This window comes from Chionomys nivalis, chromosome 17 (assembly GCF_950005125.1).
Source record: "Chionomys nivalis chromosome 17, mChiNiv1.1, whole genome shotgun sequence".
In the NCBI taxonomy this organism is placed as follows: Eukaryota; Metazoa; Chordata; class Mammalia; order Rodentia; family Cricetidae; genus Chionomys; species Chionomys nivalis.
Genome location: NC_080102.1, coordinates 40,156,700 through 40,176,881, shown reverse-complemented (window position 1 = coordinate 40,176,881; position 20,182 = coordinate 40,156,700). Strand labels below are relative to the sequence as shown.

At 54.4% G+C, this 20,182-nt stretch overlaps 1 protein-coding gene across 1 annotated transcript; it reads left to right on the top strand.

Moving 5' to 3' along the window:
- The first annotated feature begins 1,040 nt into the window (after positions 1-1,040).
- LOC130889060 (NADH-cytochrome b5 reductase 3) lies at positions 1,041-19,408 on the top strand. Its single transcript, XM_057792547.1, has 9 exons — positions 1,041-1,145; positions 7,445-7,576; positions 11,449-11,521; positions 11,759-11,865; positions 12,936-13,065; positions 13,431-13,514; positions 13,673-13,758; positions 14,846-14,945; positions 18,337-19,408. Exons 1-9 carry the CDS (start codon positions 1,125-1,127, stop codon positions 18,507-18,509), a joined length of 906 nt encoding a protein of 301 aa, XP_057648530.1. The 5' UTR covers positions 1,041-1,124; the 3' UTR covers positions 18,510-19,408.
- Positions 19,409-20,182: the final 774 nt, after the last annotated feature.

Here is a 20,182-nt window from a genome sequence, read left to right as displayed (position 1 = left end):
GTGAGCCACCATGTGGTTGCTGGGAATTGAACTCAGGACCTTTGGAAGAGCAGGCAATGCTCTTAACCGCTGAGCCATCTCTCCAGCCCCCTAGTTCCCTATTTTCATGCAGCAAGTCCCTTCCTCACTCCCTCACTCAACCCTCCTAGTAAGCCCCCCCCACCCCCCCACCCCCGTGTCTCAGCCCTCTCTAGCCTCTCCTGCCTTCTGCATCTCCCGCTTTGTCTCCACATCCAGGATCTGCAGGTTCTGGTGCTCTCAAAGCGGTCTTTCTGGCCAGTACCACGCTGGAGAATATTCCAGAATACCAGAGACTCATTCACTTCCCCACTAGGTCACAAATTCAGCAAGTGTTTATAAAGTACCTACGTTCTAGACTCGGTTCTGGGTTCCAGGCACACAGGGGGCTGACTGCAGAGTCAGCCTGGGGATGCGGGGGATGGGTACAAGGACGCAGAGTACCGTGAACCAGCAGGTAGGGTAAAACACTACAAAGGCCAGTCTGCACCAGGCGGGTCCCTCCAGGGAGCGCAGGGGCAGAACCAGTCTGATTGAAGAGGTGAACTTTAATCCGGAGCTGGCCTCAGTACACTTGGGAAATTTGTTCAGGAGCGACCGACCGGTTCAAAGGCTTGAAGTGCAGGACAGGACTGTGGCCTGAACTTAGTGGTCTGAGGTGTTGGTAACATGCCCTGGGGTGCGATTTGTGTTCTTGCCAGCATAGTCAGCTCCTGCAAACTTCCAGGACCGAAGGTTCCAATTTGAGAGCTTATCATCGGGGGGAGGGGGATAGGGGGGCACCTTGTTCTCTACACCCGTACAAAGCAGGACCAGAGGCCACCAGTTACCGCCCGAGGCCACAAAGCGGCGCCACCGCAGCCGGTCCCGCCGAGCCCCTTCCGTGCTGCGCAGACAGCCACTCAGAACACACTCCATTCCCCGCAGGGCGGAAGTTGTGGGCGGGAACACCAGGAGCCCCGCCCCAACCCGCCCACCACAGCTCTCCTGACTGGCTCCGCCTAGCGGCTCCGCCTCCGAGGTGTTGCGGCTGGGGTGGGTCGTTGGGGGAGCGGCCGTCCGAGTAGCGGGTGCAGAGCCGTGCAGCTACTGTCTTCTCCGCCACCATGGGGTCCCAGCTGAGCACGGTAGGTGGCAGGGATCAGGGGTCACCAGGCGCGCACCGTGGGGACCCGGTACGATCCGGGACATCCAGCATCCGTTCACGCGCACCGCGCCCCACCCGGCCCCTTGCGGACCATGACTCACGCCCTTGCTGGTGGCCGCGCCACGCCGGCTCTGCCGCAGGCCAGAGGGGCCTGGGCGCGGGGCGGACATTGGGGGACCCTCCTGGGTGTGCACGAACGTGACAGGGAATGAGTGACGTGTGTGCCCGCGTGAGTGGGCGTGACTTGTGAGCTTGAGAAAGTTGGAGCGACTGAGCCCCGCCCGTGAGAATGTGAAACGCATGCATCTGTAATGAGTGCGCACCTGAGGGTTTTGTGAACGGGCAGTGTGCTGTGGGTGTCCAAGTGTGTGAGAATGAAGGCGTGGGCGTGAAGACACGCGTGTGTGAATAGTGGACACGTGTGAGCTGGCATGGGCTAGAGTGAGCACTTTTGGGTGCTTGTGTGCATGGACAAAGTGTGTAGCATATCTGTAAAGCAGGGGTGGGTGCATCATCTTGCCATAAACGAGGCTGGTGGCTGGCCAGGATCTTTCCTGCTGTCTGCCTCTTTGCTGCTGTCACATGCAGGCCTTGACCATCCATTCCTGTTACTCACACAGCTATGTTGTCACTGAAGTGTCACTTGGACTTGGCCACCGGCCCAGAGCACTAAGGATTCTGGGACCTTCTAATATCAATAAATCTACCCTCCTGCTGTCCCTCTGGGTTGACTGAGTCCCCCTCTCGGCAACTGGAGACCTCCTTCTCTTCCTTATTTCTTAAGAGCATCCATGTGAAGTGTGCCCAGCCCCAACCACATAAACACACCCTAACCTAGAGGTGTCCAGCTCTTGGGGTGTGGGAAAAATTAGGCCAGCCCCTGTCATGGAGGTTGTCCTTCTCTCTGTGAGACCCAAGACTTCTGGTGAAGACAGGCAATTGGCTTCTTGGCCTGGCATTTGCTCTTGAGAGAGTGGTCAATCTAGAATGGTCCATTCAAGGAGCAGCCTGGCCCAAGGCAAACCTGTGGCATTACCCCAGAGTGACATCACCTCACAGTGACATTCTGACCAGTTTCCCCAGAGACTGCCCTTGGCCCTCTGCCCTCCCCTGCCTTCCAGGCTCTCCCCACCTTCTGGACCATGTTGGTGGGTTTGTCACAGCACCCCAGCTCCTGGCTGTTGGATCCACTCATGCTAAGTTAACAATAGTTCCCCTAATTATCAGGAGACCCTCACCCTGGCCTCATCAGTCCAAGGGTTGGTTGGTGTTGCCCTTGACTTAGGGGACCGACTGGGGTCCCACATAATGTCTGATGCCTACAGTATACACAGTCCAGCCTCTTGTCCTAGAGGCCATGTGCTCTGTGGGTGGCTGCTGGGCATCGGGTGTACCAGATGTCTTATCTGGGCCATGCAGGCCCTGTGGGAGGCTTCCTGCATATATTGGGGGCTCCAGCCCAGAGGACAGCACTCAAGTCAGCTATCCGTCTGGAAAACATTGCAGGCTTGGCGTACTGTTCTGGACTGCCTCTCTGCCTGTCCGTGAGTTCCCGCGAGCCCTGACAGCCCCATTCCTCTTGTAGAGTCGATAAGGCCTTCCCACTGGCTCCTGGCAACCCGAGCCTGGTTGGTGGCTTAGAATGCTGAGAGGGTGGCTCCACTAAGCACCTGTTCCTCCTCCTGGGCTCCCTTCCCCCAGAGTCTGGAGCCCAGCCCAGAGCCCCCCACTTCAGGACTTCCTCCATCTCCTCCCACTTCCTCCCACTTAGAACAAGACCAGGAGGGCTGTGGTCACTAGATCTGGCAGGACAGCAGGCGAGTGGGTGGTGGGCAGGTAAGCAAGTCGGTGACTGGTTTGTTTAAGCCCAGGTTAAGGACCTGGCACTTGTAGGGAAGGGAGGGTGGGGCTAGGCTCTCTGCCCATTCTCCCTATCCAGCCTAGGCAGAGTGGATTCCACAGTCCTAGAGGGGAGAATGCTAGAGTGAGCAGCCAAGCAGGGTGTCCTGCAGGTGGGGACCAGACCATGCACCCGTTAGCTATGATGTTAAGTGAGTTCAGGGCTCCTTTCTTGGACACTGGCACCCAGTTTTCTTTACCCCTCTTTGCTGTTAGAGCAAGGAGAAGAAGGGGTGGGTTTCTTGGTACACAGTATGGCCGGAGTGTGAAGGTCTGGGAAGCAGCTGCTCCCAAGGACTTGAAACTGGTTGGGGTAAGGTGTGTGTGTGTGTGTGTGTGTGTGTGTGTGTGCGCGCGTGCGTGCGTGTGCGCCTGTGTGTGTGCATGCGTGCACACAGCTGAGGAGGAACTGGGGCAGTGACTTGGCCTCAGCCATCTACCTCCTGTTTACTTGGCCACTGCTGCTGGGGCTAGGGTGGTGCCATGAAGGGGTGGGGGACAGCCTGTTTACTTGGTGCCAGTGAGGACAGAATACATCCAGTGCCCGGTGAGTGAGTCTGGTTGGGCCTCTCACTGTCAGAGATCAAGCCTTAACTCTGCTGCTCCTGGCCTTGATGCACCTGCCCTGTGACTGGGCCTGTCTCCCCCTGTAGTTTGAGCTCCTTGGGCGTGGGGTTTAGGCCTGGGCCACACACCTACACACCTACTTTAGACACAGGAGTGCCTGCTGGGGTTGTTGACTGAATGAATGACAGCTAGGATAGCTTGTCACAGCTACCTTTCTAGATAGGAATTTTTACATTAGAGAAGGTTCACCTCCCCCTTCCCAGTGTCTAGAAGTGTCCCTGGACTCAGGCTTGTCACCTAAGTACCTGTTTTCTTATCTGAATTGAGAGTGACAAGAGCAGCTCCCAGATGCAGCCTGAGGGTTGAGGTAAGAGGACTGTGCCTATTGGGAGCAGCCAGGAGGCAGGGCCTGGCTCTTGAGACCTGTACCTTCTGAGCATGCTCCAAGGCAAGAGGCAAGTGGCCTGATTCCCTCCACAGCCTATGTTAAGCCTGAGGTTTGTAAAGGAAATAGGATAGGGTGCATCCTTCCCTCATTAGGGAGCTTTCTAGACAACACAAGAAGTCAGAGAGGCATGAGGGGTCAGGCGAGAGGGATGCTGCTGTCCTTTCGGCAATTGCACAAGTATTTGCTGAGTGCCTCCTGCACCAAATAAGTGCTGGGTTAGTGGTGACCAGGCAACCATAAGTTACCTGGAGACAGGAGAGGTGGGCCATTCTGAACCCAGGACTGGTGGAGGGACTGTGTGGGACCCACCCAGAGTCCTGACACAGGGGTGTCTTTGTAGACACTGCCCTCAAAACTGCTGGGTACTGGGGGGTTTAGGGTGAGGGAGAATTGTGGGCTGGTCCACACATGGAACCTATCTGAATTCCGTGTTGGGCCCTTCCGAACCTCCTTTGTTAAATGGGGATGTGGTGACAGCTGCACTCTGTGGTAGCTGTTTTTCTGTTGTGATAAAGCACCTTGACCGAAGGCAACCTAAGGAAGAGTTTGTTTTGGCTCATGGTTTCAGAGGGCTAGAGTCCACCATGGCGGGGAAGGCATGGCAGCAGGAGCAGGCAGCTGGGGGATCACATCAACCATGCACAGGAAGCAGAGATAGCTGGTCTGTCCCTAGCCCTTCTTCCAGCAAGGCTGTACCTCCTAAAGGTTCTAGGACATAACTAAATAGCACCATCTACTCAGGACCAGATATTCAAATCCATGAGCCTATGGGGGATATTCCCCATTCAAATCACAATAGGAGCCCATGGTAGAGGGTCAGGCACTATCCAGGTGTGTGGCAGGCCCTGGGAGGCCCCCTGCGGGCCAAGGGGACTCCAGCTAATGAACCTGTGTACTCCGAACAGTCCTGCTGGGGGAGATAGAACAGGTTATGCCAGGCATAGGTCCAGTTGTGCAGTCATTGGTGCTCATCCCCAAGACTGCCAACAGTGGTAGTTTCTGGATGTGGTTTTGCTACATGCCATGGAACCATCTAGTAGAAGAAAAACCTCCAGAATGGTTCCCATCTCCAGAGAGCTTACAGAGAAATTAAGGCTGTGCCAAGTCACCAGGAGAGCTAGGCATGGCTCCTCAGGAAAGCTTTAACATTTGAGTTGGGTTCTGAAAGATTCATAGGAGAAGCTGGTCAGATGCATCTAGAGGCAGGGCTTTGGGGGCAGAAAGGAAAGTGTGCAAAGGCTGGAGCAAGGTAAGTTGTGGAGGGAGCAGGGAGGGGAGGCCCGTGTTGGAGCCACAGAACAGGTGCTTTTAAGGTTGGTGGTGGGAACGCTAGTGCGTGTTGGGGGAGTGGAGCAGCGTGTCGGTTTGGGAGGCTGGGGTTGGAAATATGCTTGGGCCTTCTGTAGGGGCTTGGTGTCTGGATCTGGGCTGTGGACAGTGATGTGAGCACAGCAGGACCTGTCCCCAGAGGTGACTCAGGAACAAGATGGGACTGAAAAGCCCTGAGGTCAAATTGCAGTCTCATTCTTATTTGGTTTTGTCCCTGTGGCCAGCCACTTGCTTACCCTGAGTAAGCTGGCAGATGGTGACATGGATATGATCCTGAGACTTTGGTGTGACTCTGGCAAGCCTGGTTCCCCTCTGTGACTTGGAGGAGCCACTAGACTTACAGTCAAGGGCTGAAGTGGGGTGAGCCCAGGGACACATGGCCTTGACCTTGGGGCAGTGCCAGCTCAGGGTGCATGGCCTTTGGAAACCTCATTCACTTTCTCCAGAGCCCCAAGCCCTAGGGGACCCTTTCTGAGTTCTGGACTGGACCTCAAAACTGGGTCTCGCTAGGCAGGCCTTTAATCACAGCACTTGGGAGACAGAGGCAGGTGGATCTCTGTGAGTTCGAGGCCAGCCTGGTCTACAAAGAGAGTTCTGGGACAACCAGGGCTACACAGAGAAACCCTGACTCGAAAAACAAAAACAAAACAAAACCCCCAAAATGAAACAACAACAACATAAAACAAACAAATAAAAAAAAATCCAAAACAAAAACCTGTATCTCTTTGAGCTTACACTCTTGCCAACTTGGTCCTTCAGTGAGTGAGCCTTGGGGTCAGAAAAGGTGCTTGCATGATGCTGGGCATAGTAGTGCCCACTAAGTGGGTGTGGTCCAGCCGTTGGCCCTTTTTAGACCCATGGGTCACATACCGGGCCCCATGGGGTGTGGCCTTCGTTAGGAGAGAGGTAGTTTGTTCTGGACCCAACAAAGGGCCCTGGACTGCTGGGGCTGCTGGAACCTGCAGAACCGGTTTGGGGGTGAGGAGTGTGTCAGGTTTATGGTCCCTCCACTTCTTAGGTTGCACACCCCTCTGGGAATCAGGGGAGCCCTCAGCTTAGCTCACTGCTCCTTAGGAGGAAGGCCTCACAGTGAGCCTTCGTGCTTACTGCAGAGTGCTCTCTGAGCTGCTGCTGGGTGCGGAGAGAGGGGACAGTGGGGCTGAAGAGCCAGAATATCCTTCCTTAGGGGCTACAACAGGGCTAACCAAATGGCTCAGTGGGTGAGAGCCCTTCTCCTGTGATCCAAATGGCTGATAGAAATAGCCAGAGAGGAGAGAGCTTTTGGCTTGTGATTTCAGTCTGCCGTAGCGGGGAGGTTGGGGCAGTAGAGTAGGAGCCTGTGCTTGAGGCTGTTCACATCCCGGCTAACCAGGAAGCCGAGAAAGGGCCTGGGCCAGATCCAGTGACTCACTCTTTGAGCTAAGCCCAACTTCCAAAAACAGCTGCCCAGGGCTACTCAGCCAGTGAGGAGTAGTGCCCAGCCCATTACTGAAGGCACACCACAGCACCAGGGAGAGACTTGGGGTCATTATTTATGGGGAGTGAGTCAACTTCTCCAATCTCCCTGGCTTGTTTCCTTGGCTCTGAGGGGAAGGAAGGAGGAGAAAGTGTGGGGTCAATGACCCCTGGGATTCTGGTTCATAGATGCTTGGAGGCCTGTGGTCAGCACAGGGCTCTGAGGTGGATTCTGAATGGGGCTAAGAACTGGAACTTGGGCCTGGGATTTGACTCAGTCAGTAGAGTCCTTGCCCAGCAAGCAGGACACATTATGCCTGTAATCTCCACAGTTGGGAGGTGGAATCAGGAGGATCTGAAGTTCAAGGTTTTTCAAAACTTTTCTCGAGGCGCTGGGCACAGATGGCTGAGAGATGTGGCAGGCGTCGTGAGTCTGGTTTTAGTGGTTCTTCTAGTAGGCTGCCAAATGGAGTTCCCTGGACAAGACTGGAGGAAGAAGGTCCCAGGAGGAAAAGCTTGGGGTGCTGGAGACGTGTCACCTGGGGGGGTCGCCGTTGACCCGGGCCACTCTTTCTTTGCAGTTGAGCCACGTGGTGCTCTCTCCGGTCTGGTTCCTCTACAGCCTCTTCATGAAGCTGTTCCAGCGCTCTTCACCGGCCATCACCCTCGAGAACCCTGACATCAAGTACCCGCTGCGGCTCATCGACAAGGAGGTGACTGCCCCACCCCACCTCCCAGCATCCCTGTGGCTCCTGGGAACCTCATCACCCCGTCACCTGCCCCTTTTACAATGGCACGGAGAAGTGACAGAGGGACTCAGACCCTGCTCTCTGTTGTGTGAACTCCTTCCCTCCAGATAGGGCACAATGACAGACCAAAGTACCAGTCTGCCATAAGCCACCCTGGGGAACCAGTGAGTTTATTGGACTTACTTTCAAAGCATGGGTGACCCCGAAGCAGCCGCACCACCGAAAAGCCTCACCCCGACATGGGTGATGGATTTCCCCACATGGCTTAGGTGGAGGGCCCCTTGAGTTAACCCTGTGCACTGTAGCACCTCCAGGAGGCCCCTAGGCCCAGGCAGTTAGGGCGGAACCCCAGCTGACCCCAGCTGAAGGGAGTAGCTGGAATCTCAGGTGGGAGTCCCCTGACCCTCCCCAGCCCATCCTTTCCCTTCTGTCTGTGGGGGACAGTCGTAGAATCTGGGGGTGCTCTGGTGAAGACAGGTGTTGTTTTACTGTGGGGTAGTGTAACACCCTCTGGCTGCCTCCCAATATGTTCACTGTCCTTGGATTATGAGAGTGGAAGAGGCCCTTTGGGACTTCTGGGTACACACCCCTACTTAGCCTGGGAGGCAGGGTGAGAGGCTGAGCATCCTGCCCCTCGGAGATAAGAGCTCCCTTCCCCTGCCCAAGTGGTAGGTGCAGCCTGATTTTCCTTAGCCTGGATGTCTTCCTCTTGCTGCCTCTTTGAACTATGTCTGCACCAGACCACTCCTCTGGTCAGGACCCAGGCTGAGCTGCTCCCCCTCCGGCATAGATGCACTCCCTTTTCCTCAAGGCACTCCCTGTTCTATTCCTGGCTTCCCCTTGTTGCTTCCAGAGGGGTGTGGCAGGAAAACTGAGTCAGGGAGCAGAGAGTCAAAGCCTAGAGGAGTGGAGGCACATTGTCCTCAGGCCCTGGACCCAGGTCTCCGCTTGGAATGTGTGACCATGGAATTGATTATCTCCGTGGGGAATTGATGGTGCTCAAGGATGTAAGTCTGTAATGTTCTCAGTGTTGTAGAGGAGACAGAAGGAAAATTCAAAATAAACAAATCCTTTCCTACTGAGACCTCTGTGGCCTCTCAGTAAGTCTTGTACATATGTGTAGACACATACATGTACATATGTAGACACGTGCATACTTTTTTTTCTTACCAAAGTGGAATTCTCATGTTTTTATTTGTTTCTTTTTGAGACAAGGTTTTACTACAGTAAGTGAGGCTGGCCTGAAACTCACAGAAATGCCCCTGCCTCTGCCTGAGTGCTAGGACTAAAGGCGAGCACTGCCCGAGTGCCACCAGACCCAGCATCATGTTTTTTTGTTGTTGTTGTTTTGTTTTTTTCCGAGACAGGGTTTCTCTGTGACTTTGGAACCTGTCCTGGAACTAGTTCTTATAGACCAGGCTGGTCTCGAACTCACAGAGATCTGCCTGCCTCTGCCTCCCGAGTGCTGGGATTAAAAGCATGTGCCACCATCGCCTGGCTCATGTTTTTTTTTTTTTTTTTAATATTTATTTATTTATTATGTATACAATATTCTGTCTGCGTGCATGCCTGCAGGCCAGAAGAGGGCACCAGACCCCTTTACAGATGGTTGTGAGCCACCATGTGGCTGCTGGGAATTGAACTCAGGACCTTTGGAAGAGCAGGCAATGCTCTTAACCTCTGAGCCATCTCTCCAGCCCCTCATGTTTTTTTTTTTTGTTGTTTGTTTTTTTCCCTTGAACTCAGAGATGCTGCCCAAGTGTTGAGATTAAAGGTGTGTACCATCACACCCAGCCAGCATCATGTTTTAACAATGTAATTATTTTTATTTTATGTGCATTTTTTATGTTTTGCCTACATCTGCATCTGTGTGTTGGATCCTCTGGAACTGGAGTTACAGATAGTCGTGAGCTGCCATGTGGGTGCTGGGAATTGAACCTGGGTCCTCTGGAAGAACAGTCAGTCCTCTAACCACTGAGCCATCTCTCCGGCCCTCATGTTTTTAAACCTTGTTTGTTAGGTTTTTTCTCTTTCTTTCTTTCTTTCTTTCTTTCTTTCTTTCTTTCTTTCTTTCTTTCTTTCTAGTAACTTATTTATTTTTTATTTTATGTGCACTTGTGTTTTGCCTGCATGTTTGTCTGATCTTGGAGTTACAGACAGTTGTTAGCCACCATGTGGGTGCTGGGAGTTGAACCCAGGTCCTCTGGAAGAACAGCCAGTGCTTTTAACTGCTGAGCCATCTCTCCAGCCCCTGTTTGTCAGGTTCTTGGCTTGGTGTGTTACTGAGCATGGAACCCAGGGCTTTAAGCAAGGTGCCCAGAGCTCTGCCCCTCACCTCAGCCCTCTTTACCTGTTTTCGTTTTTCATTTTCTTCTCCCCTCTTTGCTTCATCTTAATTTAATGATTTGTGTGTCACTGTAAAACTAATGCTTGTGCGGTGGGGCTTCCCCTCCCCACCCATGGATGGTCCAGTAGTCTGTTTTGGAAGCCTGAAGCCTGCTTCCATTTTGCCCACACAATGCAGATGGGTTTCCATGAATCCAAAACTGCTTTCTTCTGTTTGGTTTGTTTGCTTGTTTTCTGAGACTGTCTATATGCTTTATGAAGATGCAAGTCCGCACAATGGGAACCCTCCTGTCCCCACTGAATGGGCACACGGCGTTTCTGGAGTTCAGCTTCTTCCCCTCCCCCTCCACAGGCTGCTGCTGCCCCTCCCTGTCAGCAGGTGAACCTGCTCTGTGGTCCTGCCAAGCTGCCTTGCGAGACACTGTCTTAGTAGTTATCTTCCTCCCCAAAAATCTCCAGAGGGTGGTGTCTGCCGTTGGCCCTTAGGCCCAGTCAGTATTGCTGGACTCTGCTCCCAGTCAGCTTGAGGCCTCATTTGACCGAGCCCAAAGGTTCTGGGAGGCAGGTGGCCCACAGCTTTCTCTGAGTGGTGGTGCCCAGAGAGCCTTCTCCAATGTTTCCTCCGCTCAAATGTGCAGGGTGGGGTTTCCCCTGCCCGACAGCCTCCTTGTGCTGACTTCTTCCTGAGGGCCAACGCCTTCTTTCTCAGTCTGACCTAAGATGGGGACACCTGCCTTTTACCCCCTCCCTACACCCGTGTTAGTGCTGCGGCTGTCTGTGGATGCTTCCCCTGTGGGTGTCACTCTGCAGATGCTGGCTCTTCCTCGAGCCAGCTTGGGTGCCAGGAGAGGATCCACAATCAGCTCTGGCTAGAACTCACTGGCAGACTGCTTGATCTTCCCACAGGGGTCTCAGGAGGTCTCTCGGTCCTTTCCTCCGCCTCTTAAGCAGCTGCGTCCATCCCTGGAGGGGAAGAGTCTACAGTCCAGCTGTTGACTCTGCCCTAGTGCCCAGTCTGTGGAGGGTGGAGGCCTGACTTTGGGCTCTTGGCTGTGGCCAACCCCAGGACCTCCCAGGCAGTAGAGGTTGCTATGGCTCCTGGCTCTACATAGCTCAGCCTCAGCCACTCACTCCTTGTGGACTCTTGGCTGCAGTGACTTGTAGAACCTTCCGCTGCCAGGTTTGGCACATAATGGTTCTGTCTCAGCTCTGCTCCTTTTTAGTTCTGTGTTACCTTAGGCTCCAGCTGAGAGTAGGGGTGGATCTTTCCCACCACCATGTGGAATTTTCCAGATTGTCTGTTATCCCCCTTTGGAACCACATGTTCATTCTTCCTTTTACCCCCCTGTTTTGTGGCCTTCTCTGCAAGAGCAGAGGCCCACCAGACATGTGACTGTCCCCCCCAGTATGTGTGTGCTGGTGACGTCACTGTCACTGCTGAGGGATTGCCGTGGGGACCTCTGAGGTCCAGCAGCTCTCCCTCTTTACAGATCATCAGTCACGACACACGGCGCTTCCGCTTCGCCCTGCCTTCGCCCCAGCACATCCTGGGCCTTCCCATTGGTGAGTCTGCTCAACCTAGCTCATCCTTCCTGGAGTCCAGTGGGGGAGGGGCCTGTGTCCCTGGCAGTGGCACCAGCATAGGTTTTGAGACATGCTGGGAATCCCTCTGAGGTGGGAGGGAGCAGTGGGAGCCAAGGCTGGGCCAGAGTTTGGTTGTGAAACAGGTGTAGGGTCATGGGAAGAAAAGCACCTGGGGGAATGGTGCCTGACCCCAAGCGACCCCTCCCTGCCTTACAGGCCAGCACATCTACCTCTCAAGTAGGATCGATGGGAACTTGGTCATTCGGCCCTACACTCCCGTCTCTAGCGATGATGACAAGGGCTTCGTGGACTTGGTGGTCAAGGTAGGGTCCCCAGGGCATGACTGCAGGTGGCAGGGTGGGGTGTGGAGATCTACTTCCTACTCAGGTGGCAGAGAAGGGGAAGACCTAGTGGAGTGGGTGTTGCCTTCCAAGTGTAAAGGCTCTGAAGTCAGAAGACTTGAGGGCTGACAGGTGCAGAACAGAACCAGGCCATGGTGGTATGCACCTTTAATGCCTGCTCTTGGTGGGGGGTGGGGGGAGGAGGAGGCAGGGCGATCTCTGTGGGTTCAAGTCCAGCGTGGTCTAAGAATGAGTTCCAGGGAAACTAAGGCAGTTACACAAAGAAATCCTGTCTCAGAAAAAAAGAAAAAAAAAGTGCAAAGCAGGGCCTTGAGGGGTAGATAAAAGGTGGGACATCATAGAACTAGACAGGGTCCTGTATGCCCCAGTCCGGCTTGGGACATTGTCTAGAAACAAAGGAAATGGTCATGGACCGAGCATCTGTTTGGGTTGGAATCTCTGGTCAGATAAAAAGAGTGCAGGAAGGTGGGGGAGTCTGGGGGGGGGGGGGAGGATAAAAACAAAAAGCCATCGATTGGCCCCTCCTGAGTCTCCGTGGCTCCTGCTGGCCCTGGATGTACCAGAGCCTATGACAGTGTTCTGCCCACTTCTCCCCTTCCCTGTCAGCCTCCTGGTTGTCTCCAAGGTCTAGGCCCCTGGGAAGACGGCCCAGCCTGACAGGCACTGCTGCTCCTCTGTGTCCATATTCTTAGGCCATTTGTATCATAGGCCTCCCCTTTCCCAAGCCAGTAATCCCACAGGGGCCCAGAAGGAAGTTGTTGAGGGGGATGTTTGTGTGACTACTGAAGTGTGTACCAGGAGGGAGGGCAGGGCGAGCTGATACCCAGAGCCTCACTGCGCTGGCAGATGTGGACACAGAACCTCAGCTGGTGCAGCATGGCCCTGCCGCTAGTAGCCCTGCGGGGCAGGTGGAAGCCTTGCCTTTGTGAAGTGAGGGGTAGAAGGCTTAAATTTGGGTGGATGGGACTTTAGGAGAGGCTGGGGTACCCCAAGGCTGGGTGGGGACTTAGAGATACCTGTGTGGCTTGCAGGTTTACTTCAAGGACACCCATCCCAAGTTTCCTGCTGGAGGGAAGATGTCCCAGTACCTGGAAAACATGAATATCGGAGACACCATTGAGTTCCGGGGCCCCAATGGGCTGCTGGTCTACCAGGGCAAAGGTGATTGGAGTGGGCATCCCTGGGAACTGGAGAGCTGGGGGTTCTGTGTCTGGGAAAGCTGGGAGGTGGGGACAAGTGGTGTTTTCCCCTCCCTTGGTCATTGGCTGTTTAGAGGGTAAGTGGCCTGCTCAGGGGCTGCCCCGGCCGTGCTTCGGGGACCAGGTTCATTTACAGACTGGCTTGCTTTGCTTACTCGGTGCCCCCAAACCAGCCAGCCAGTGTCTGAGTGGGTATCTTCCACTCTGCCCCCCTGTGCTCTCTCCTTCCCATGAGAGGACTCATTTGTACAGAGCCATTCTGGCTGGGGGCTGTGTGGTCTTCCCACAGGGCTCAGCTGCTTCAATTACCCATCTTTCCCTTCCTAGGAAAGTTTGCCATCCGCGCAGACAAGAAGTCCAACCCTGTTGTAAGGACAGTGAAGTCTGTAGGCATGATTGCAGGAGGGACAGGTAAGAGTTGGAGCCCCTGCTGAGCTGTGGTGGGTCAGGATGTGAGGATGGGGGAGGTAGGTGTGAGGCCAGGCCTCAGTGTCCCACGCTTTTCCCTGCTTGGGTGACCGGTGTCCCCTAGCAGGCATCACTCAGTAAGTGGGGACCCTGTTTTATAGGCATCACCCCAATGCTTCAAGTGATCCGCGCTGTCATGAAGGACCCAAACGACCACACCGTGTGCTACCTGCTCTTCGCCAACCAGGTCAGTGAACAGTCCCCAGCACAGGCAGGCTCAGGGCGCAGCCAGGGCTCTGCAGAGCTGCCGAGGATGTCTGGAAGGAGGGCCAGGGCAGACATTCTGGTGACAGCAGGTATGGGGGGCTGCTGAAGAGGGAGCCCTGAGGCATCTCCCTACCCCTAAATTCCTTCCTGCACACTGGCTGCTGCCTTCACCCTGGGCAGAGTTCACCTTGGAATTCTGGTGGAGTGGGAGGACACTGGCCTGGGCAGAGACAGAGTTGAGATGCCCAGGACTCAGGCCTCTGAGCATGGCGGAAGCCTGGCTTTTGTGACCTGCTGTGTAGCCTACACTTCTCACTGGTAGACTAGGCTGGCGACTTTCGCAAGAGCCTCTCGGGTCCTTTGTTTTGTGGCTGAATATGAACTCATGTGATGTCTCTGGGGAGACCGGGCCGAGTCCCACCTGTCACAGCAGTGTAGAGGCCAGACCCTGGCACTTTGTGCTTCCCAGATATGATTCAGGTCATCTTGTCCCCAGGATCCATCAGGCCCAGCTCGGCACTGCCCGTGTGTCAGGCACAGTAACCCAGGGGAAGCATGTCCTGTCTCCAGTCTAGTCTCAACCGTCCTAAGACTTGGCCCCTGCACAGCTGTCAAAAACACCTTGATACTGTAAACCCACAAGTGGAGGCTGGTCCTGAATTCATGGTCTTCCTGCTTCTGCCTCTAGATGCTGGAATTATAAGCATGTGTCTCCATACCTGGCTCACAGGCCCCATTTATAAGGTCCGGTTGGCCAGATGTTTTGAGGGGCCCTGCAGGCAAGGATGCTAGTGAGCTTCAGCACCTGCCTCCGAGCTGCTGAGTGTGGTCCACTGGGGCATGACGACCCACTCCTGGGCCTGTCCCTGTTGAGGTGTCTGTCACCTCCGAGCTGCTGAGTGTGGCCCACAGGGGCATGACGACCCACTCCTGGGCCTGTCCCTGTTGAGGTGTCTGTCACCTCCGAGCTGCTGAGTATGGTCCACAGGGGCATGACGACCCACTCCTGGGCCTGCCCCTGTTGAGATGTTCGTCACCTGTCCTGACTGGAGGTCTGTCTCCTGTAGTCCGAGAAGGACATCCTGCTGCGGCCTGAGCTGGAGGAGTTGAGGAACGAACATTCCGCTCGCTTCAAACTCTGGTACACAGTGGACAAAGCCCCGGACGGTGAGTACAGGGAGCCCCAGGTCGAGTGGGAGGCACCCACCTTTAGCCCTGAGCCTTCACCGGGCTCCTTCAACACCCATGGCCTATTCATGGCTGTGGAGGAACCAGCTCTCAGAGAGGGGAAGTAAGTGACCACACCCCACAGCTAGGGAGCAGCAGAGCAGGGCAGCCCTGCCCTCTCCACGCCACCCCACTGGACAGAGAAGCCCACACTATCTCCTTGGGACAGTGCTGAGGGTTGGGGTGGCAGCTTCTGTGTGGTTTGTAATCTGAACAGTCTTTATATGTACTTTCTCTGGTCACTCACTCTGGAGAGGGGCAGGGAGGAGCCAGGCCCAAACTGAAAGGAGGGAACGAGGCCCCCAAACTCCTGTGAGCCTGCTCTCTGCGAACTGAGCTGTCCTTCATTTCCTGCTTTGAGTCAAAAATGAGGGGCTAAGAGCTCACATCAGTGTTGGCGTGGGCTCACTGCAGGCATGAAGCCCTGGGTCTGACCTATAGCATAACACAGGCTGGACCTGGTGGCACATGCTTACAATCTCAGTGTTCAGGAGAAGGTGGGGTAAGAGGACCAGAAGTTCATCATTCTCAACCACATAGCAAGTTCAAGGCCAATCTGGGCCACTTGGGACCCTAACTCCTTAAAACAACAGCAACTAACACTACTGTCTTTGCTGTAAAAAAAAAAAAAAAAAAAGCAGCTACCCCTGCTTCCCCCCCCAGACTGTTTCTAGTCCCCTCTGGGAAAGAGTGCAAAGATAAAAGATAAACTGTTTCTAGTCCCCCCTGGTAGAGAGACCAAAGATAGACTATTTCTATTAACCCAGGGTGGAGAGGGCAAAAAGATAGGCTGTTTTTATTAACCCTGGGTGGGGAGGGCAAAAAGATAGGCTGTTGTATTTTTCTTGGTTAGAGAGAGAGAGAGAGAGAGAGAGAGAGAGAGAGAGCGCGCAAAGGAGTGATTCCATCCCAGTGAAGCTTGCAGGCAGCCCCACTGAAGACTCCCCTTCCATAGACCACTTTCCTGTCTTTCCTAACCCCAGGGAGGCCCCAGTGAGTCTCCCAAATTTCTATAGAGTTTTATGAGCCTTGGCCTCCTCCGTCCTCCCCAGGGCAGGAAGGAGTTTCAGTGGGAAGAAACAGCTACTCAATACCAAGTGTGTGTGAGTCAGTGGGGCACTGGGTGTGGGTGTCTGAATGGCTTCTTCTATAAAGAAAGTGCCTGTGAGAAGTGGGCTTGCCTGGGAGCTGCTAACTGGCAACTGTCCTACAGAGGGGTCAGGGCCAGAGCTGCCCCCTCATGGTGGTCTGTGGAAATGCAGACCATCTCGCGGGGCTGGTTTTCATAACAAGGCCAGGCAGGGCAAGAGCTGGGTAATGAGCCGGTGTTTTCCTTTTCTTGAGTACCATCCTGACCCATAGGGAAGCAGCAGCAGGCCCTTAGGACCCAGACACAGGACCAGCAGCCCACACGTGTGGCAAATGCTAGGTTTCCCCAGGGCCTTTGGGACCTGGAATAGGAAACACCGTGCAAAAACGTCTGTGAACTTCTGCTCTGTTCCCGTTTGCGCTGTCAGATGGCTCGTTCCCAGGCAGCTGTCTGGCTGCACCACGCCTTGTTCCAGAGGAATCCTAGGAAGCTTACAGTGACTCACACACTGAGTCAGAGGGGTACAAACGGAATGTAGAAATGGAAGAAAAACAAGGGCTGGCCTAAAGTGGAGTCAGGGATGAGGCTCACACAGAAACATTGGCCGTGTTGCATATCTGCGCAGTGGGCCTTGTATGTCACCCTGGCATTCTCAGAGGGAAATACATGTGTTCAGTTACTTAGCTCACGGTTTCCATGAGTTGGAGGACATGATTGATCAAACCCAGTGGATTCTCCCCAGTCCTAGAGTCTCTCCTGGGATGGTACTGGTGCCTCCTGCATCTGGAGACCCATAGAGAAGATATCAGAAGGCGATGCCTCCCTGTCAGTCAGTGCCTTCTGAAAACATTATTAACGTTGTAATTGTGTGTGTGTGTCTGTGCGTGTGTGTGCACGCGCGTGTGTATGCGGGATGCATTCCACAGCACACATGTGAAGGTTAGAGGACAAGTTTGTGGAGTTGAGTTCTGGGAATCGGACTCGGGTCTCCAGGCTCGGCTTGCACAGCGAGTGCCTTTACCCACTGGGCCATCTCCCTGGCCCCAGTGCCTCTTTCACCTTGAGCTTCTGTGTTGTTTTCTGTTGGTGCTGAAGGCTTTGAGGAAGCCCCTCTGGGTTTCAGAGGGTGGAGACAAGCAAGAGACAATCCTGAGTGATGGCCATGAGGGGCCTGGCGGAGCCCTGAGTCTCAGAGGCAGCCTCAGTCGCAGGTGTCAGTGGCCCAGCACCTCTGCTTGGCCGCCGCCTCCACCTGCCCACCTCTGAAACCAATCTAGAGGATGTCTGTGCCTCTGGGGCACAGCTCGGGGACTGGCCCGGAGCAGGTACCTTCAGGTGGACCGGGAGGTGTCAGAATTGTTCTGAGCATCCGGAACCAGCCAGTCCTTAAAAGTCAACACTGAACCAGAGCCCACCCCAGCCATCGAGTGCGGGCTTCCCTCTGCCACATTACCTATTATGAGGGACGGGAAGGTGGAAGTAGTGTGCACAGAGGCCCAGGAGAGGGAGGTGGTGACAGGACCTGGAAGGAGCAGCTGCCGCCCAGAGCCCAGGCCTAGAGTCTGTCCTGGCCTCAGCAGTGTTGGACCTCGGACCCTTCTTACTTGCCACCCCTTCTAGGGTAGTCTTTTGTTTATTTATGGTGAGACAGTCTCACTCTCCAGTCCTCAAAGTGGCCTTGAATTCACGTCCTCCCTTTCCTTGTCTCTCTCAAGTGCTGGGATTTCAGTCCTGGCCTGTGCCTCATTTACTGAGTAACAGTTTCAGGTCGGGGACCAGAATCCATCTGTGAACCAGACCCTACTTCTTGTGGGTTGACTCTGAGGTGGCAGAGGAGTCAGGCGGTGAGCTTGCAGCTGGGGTTCAAGGTGTCGAGAATACCACTCTGACCAGCCTGGGCTGGGCACCTCCTTAGGGAGACTAGGGTGTAACCGTGAACAGTTCTGGCTCCCCTGGGCATCTGTTTCTATAAAATGAAACTCATATGCCATATCCCGGGCAGGACACTTGTTTAGCATGCATGGGCCCAACTCCATTCTAGCACTGCACTAAATAATCCTAGATAGTTGTGGGGGCCACAGGCAGGGTTCCAGATTGTATAGTGGGCAAGGGCAAGCGGGAAGGCCTTGTGTTTTGGTTGCAGGCTGTCAGAAGCTGGTGGGTTTAGGGATGAATAGCATCTGGGAGAGGTCAGGACAGACAAGGATTCCATCCTGACTGAGCTGCTCTCTCGTTCTGCAGACTGGAACTACAGCCAGGGCTTCGTGAATGAGGAGATGATCAGGGACCACCTCCCACCTCCTGGGGAGGAGACGCTGATACTGATGTGTGGACCTCCACCCATGATCCAGTTTGCCTGTTTGCCAAACCTGGAGCGTGTGGGCCACCCCAAGGAGCGATGCTTTACCTTCTGATGGCTGGACGCTGGCCACTACCATGCCTGCTGCTCATGTATTCACCATAGCTACCTGTCCACCCTTTCCCTCCCCACCACTGTCCCACACCTAACATAAGCTCACATCCATACTGGGGCCTGGGTTCAGCCTGGTCTGCCCGGCCCTGGTCATCCAGCTGTACTGGCCCCCGAGGGGCCCCTTTGGGATCAGGACTTTGTATCAGGTGGCCCTGTTGACCACTTTTTGCATAGGCTCCTGTTTGGCACTAACTAGCCATTATCAGAGATGTCCCATGACCCCCTTAGACACACACCACAGACAGACGCAGACAGACACACACACAGAGCTGTCGGTACCATATCTACCCATTGTCATGGATCACAGTCTAGAAAAGAAAAGGGAAGGGTAACAGCCACAGTCCCAGGACCCATGTCTACACCTATATCCACCCACCTGCCTCAGGCCGTGGTGTGGCCTGTGCCCCTCACACTACATTATACAGCCACACCCAGAGGTTCTCTTAGGAAGGTGTCTGGCAGTGACAGGCTACTTCCTCCACCCCCATCTCCCTACCCCCTGCTGACCAAGAGTTCCTGGGACAGTACATGGATCCTTCTGAAACCTCATGCCCGCTCCTTACAGCCTTGGGTGCCCTACGTTGTCAGCCCACCAGAGTGTGGTAGACCTTGGGATCTCCGGCTCGGGCTGGAGCCACCATGCTGGCTTGTTCCTCCGTCCCAAACCTCGCTCCTGCCTGGTCCCCACCCTGGGGGCAGGCCTCTGAGCAGTGCCTCTTATCTTGGAGACAGACTCGGTGCCTGGCGCTGCCTCCAGCGGGTGGCATCGCCTCCTGCACACCGGCTTTTTTAGTCATTTATGGGCAGAAAAGAGTTGAAATAAAACTTTGCTAATACTGACCCTTCTGGAGTCTGCATGGGGATTGCCAGGGAGGGGCAGGAGGGCCACGTGGGACAGACATGTATTTTATTTCAGATATGCATTTGCATTGTCTGTTCTGAGTTTGGGAAGTGGGAAAAGTAGATGGGAAGCCCACCCTTGTCCTGTTACCTTACTGATGACAGTCACTCCCAGGTCAGGACAGCTCTGTGGAAGGTGCAGAGTGGGGGGCTCATCTGTGCTCTTTCCTGGTTCACGGTCCCATGTTGAGATTTCCCTGTGATGCCTCTGCTATTGCCCTTCCCTGATCTACAGTTCTGGATCCTATGGGGTAAGATGCTGGACTGGTAATATTGGGAAGACAGTCACTTGGAGACAGATCAGGTGGGAGCGAGTGCCGCTCTTACAACTGGGTGGCAGGAAAGCCACCACTGTTGAGATTGCTGGATGTCAATGCCTGCTCCCTCAGGGGCAGCCGTTCAGACAGTGAAACCGAGTTTGAGGGTATATGGTTGGCACAGTCAGCTCCCAGAAACATCAAGAAAAGCAGGCGTCTGGAGGGGCTGGGGAGCTTTTTGTGTGTGTTTGTAATTCCAGCACTGGGAAGTGGTGGAGAGATGGGCCAGAGGTTAAGAGCACCAGAGGTCCTGAGTTCAATTCCCAGCAACCACAAGATAGATGGCTCACAATCATTCATAATGAGATCTGGTGCCCTCTTCTGGCCTGCAGGCATACATGCAGGCAGGACACTATATACATAATAAATCTTAAATAATAAGGTCGGGAGAGGGGAA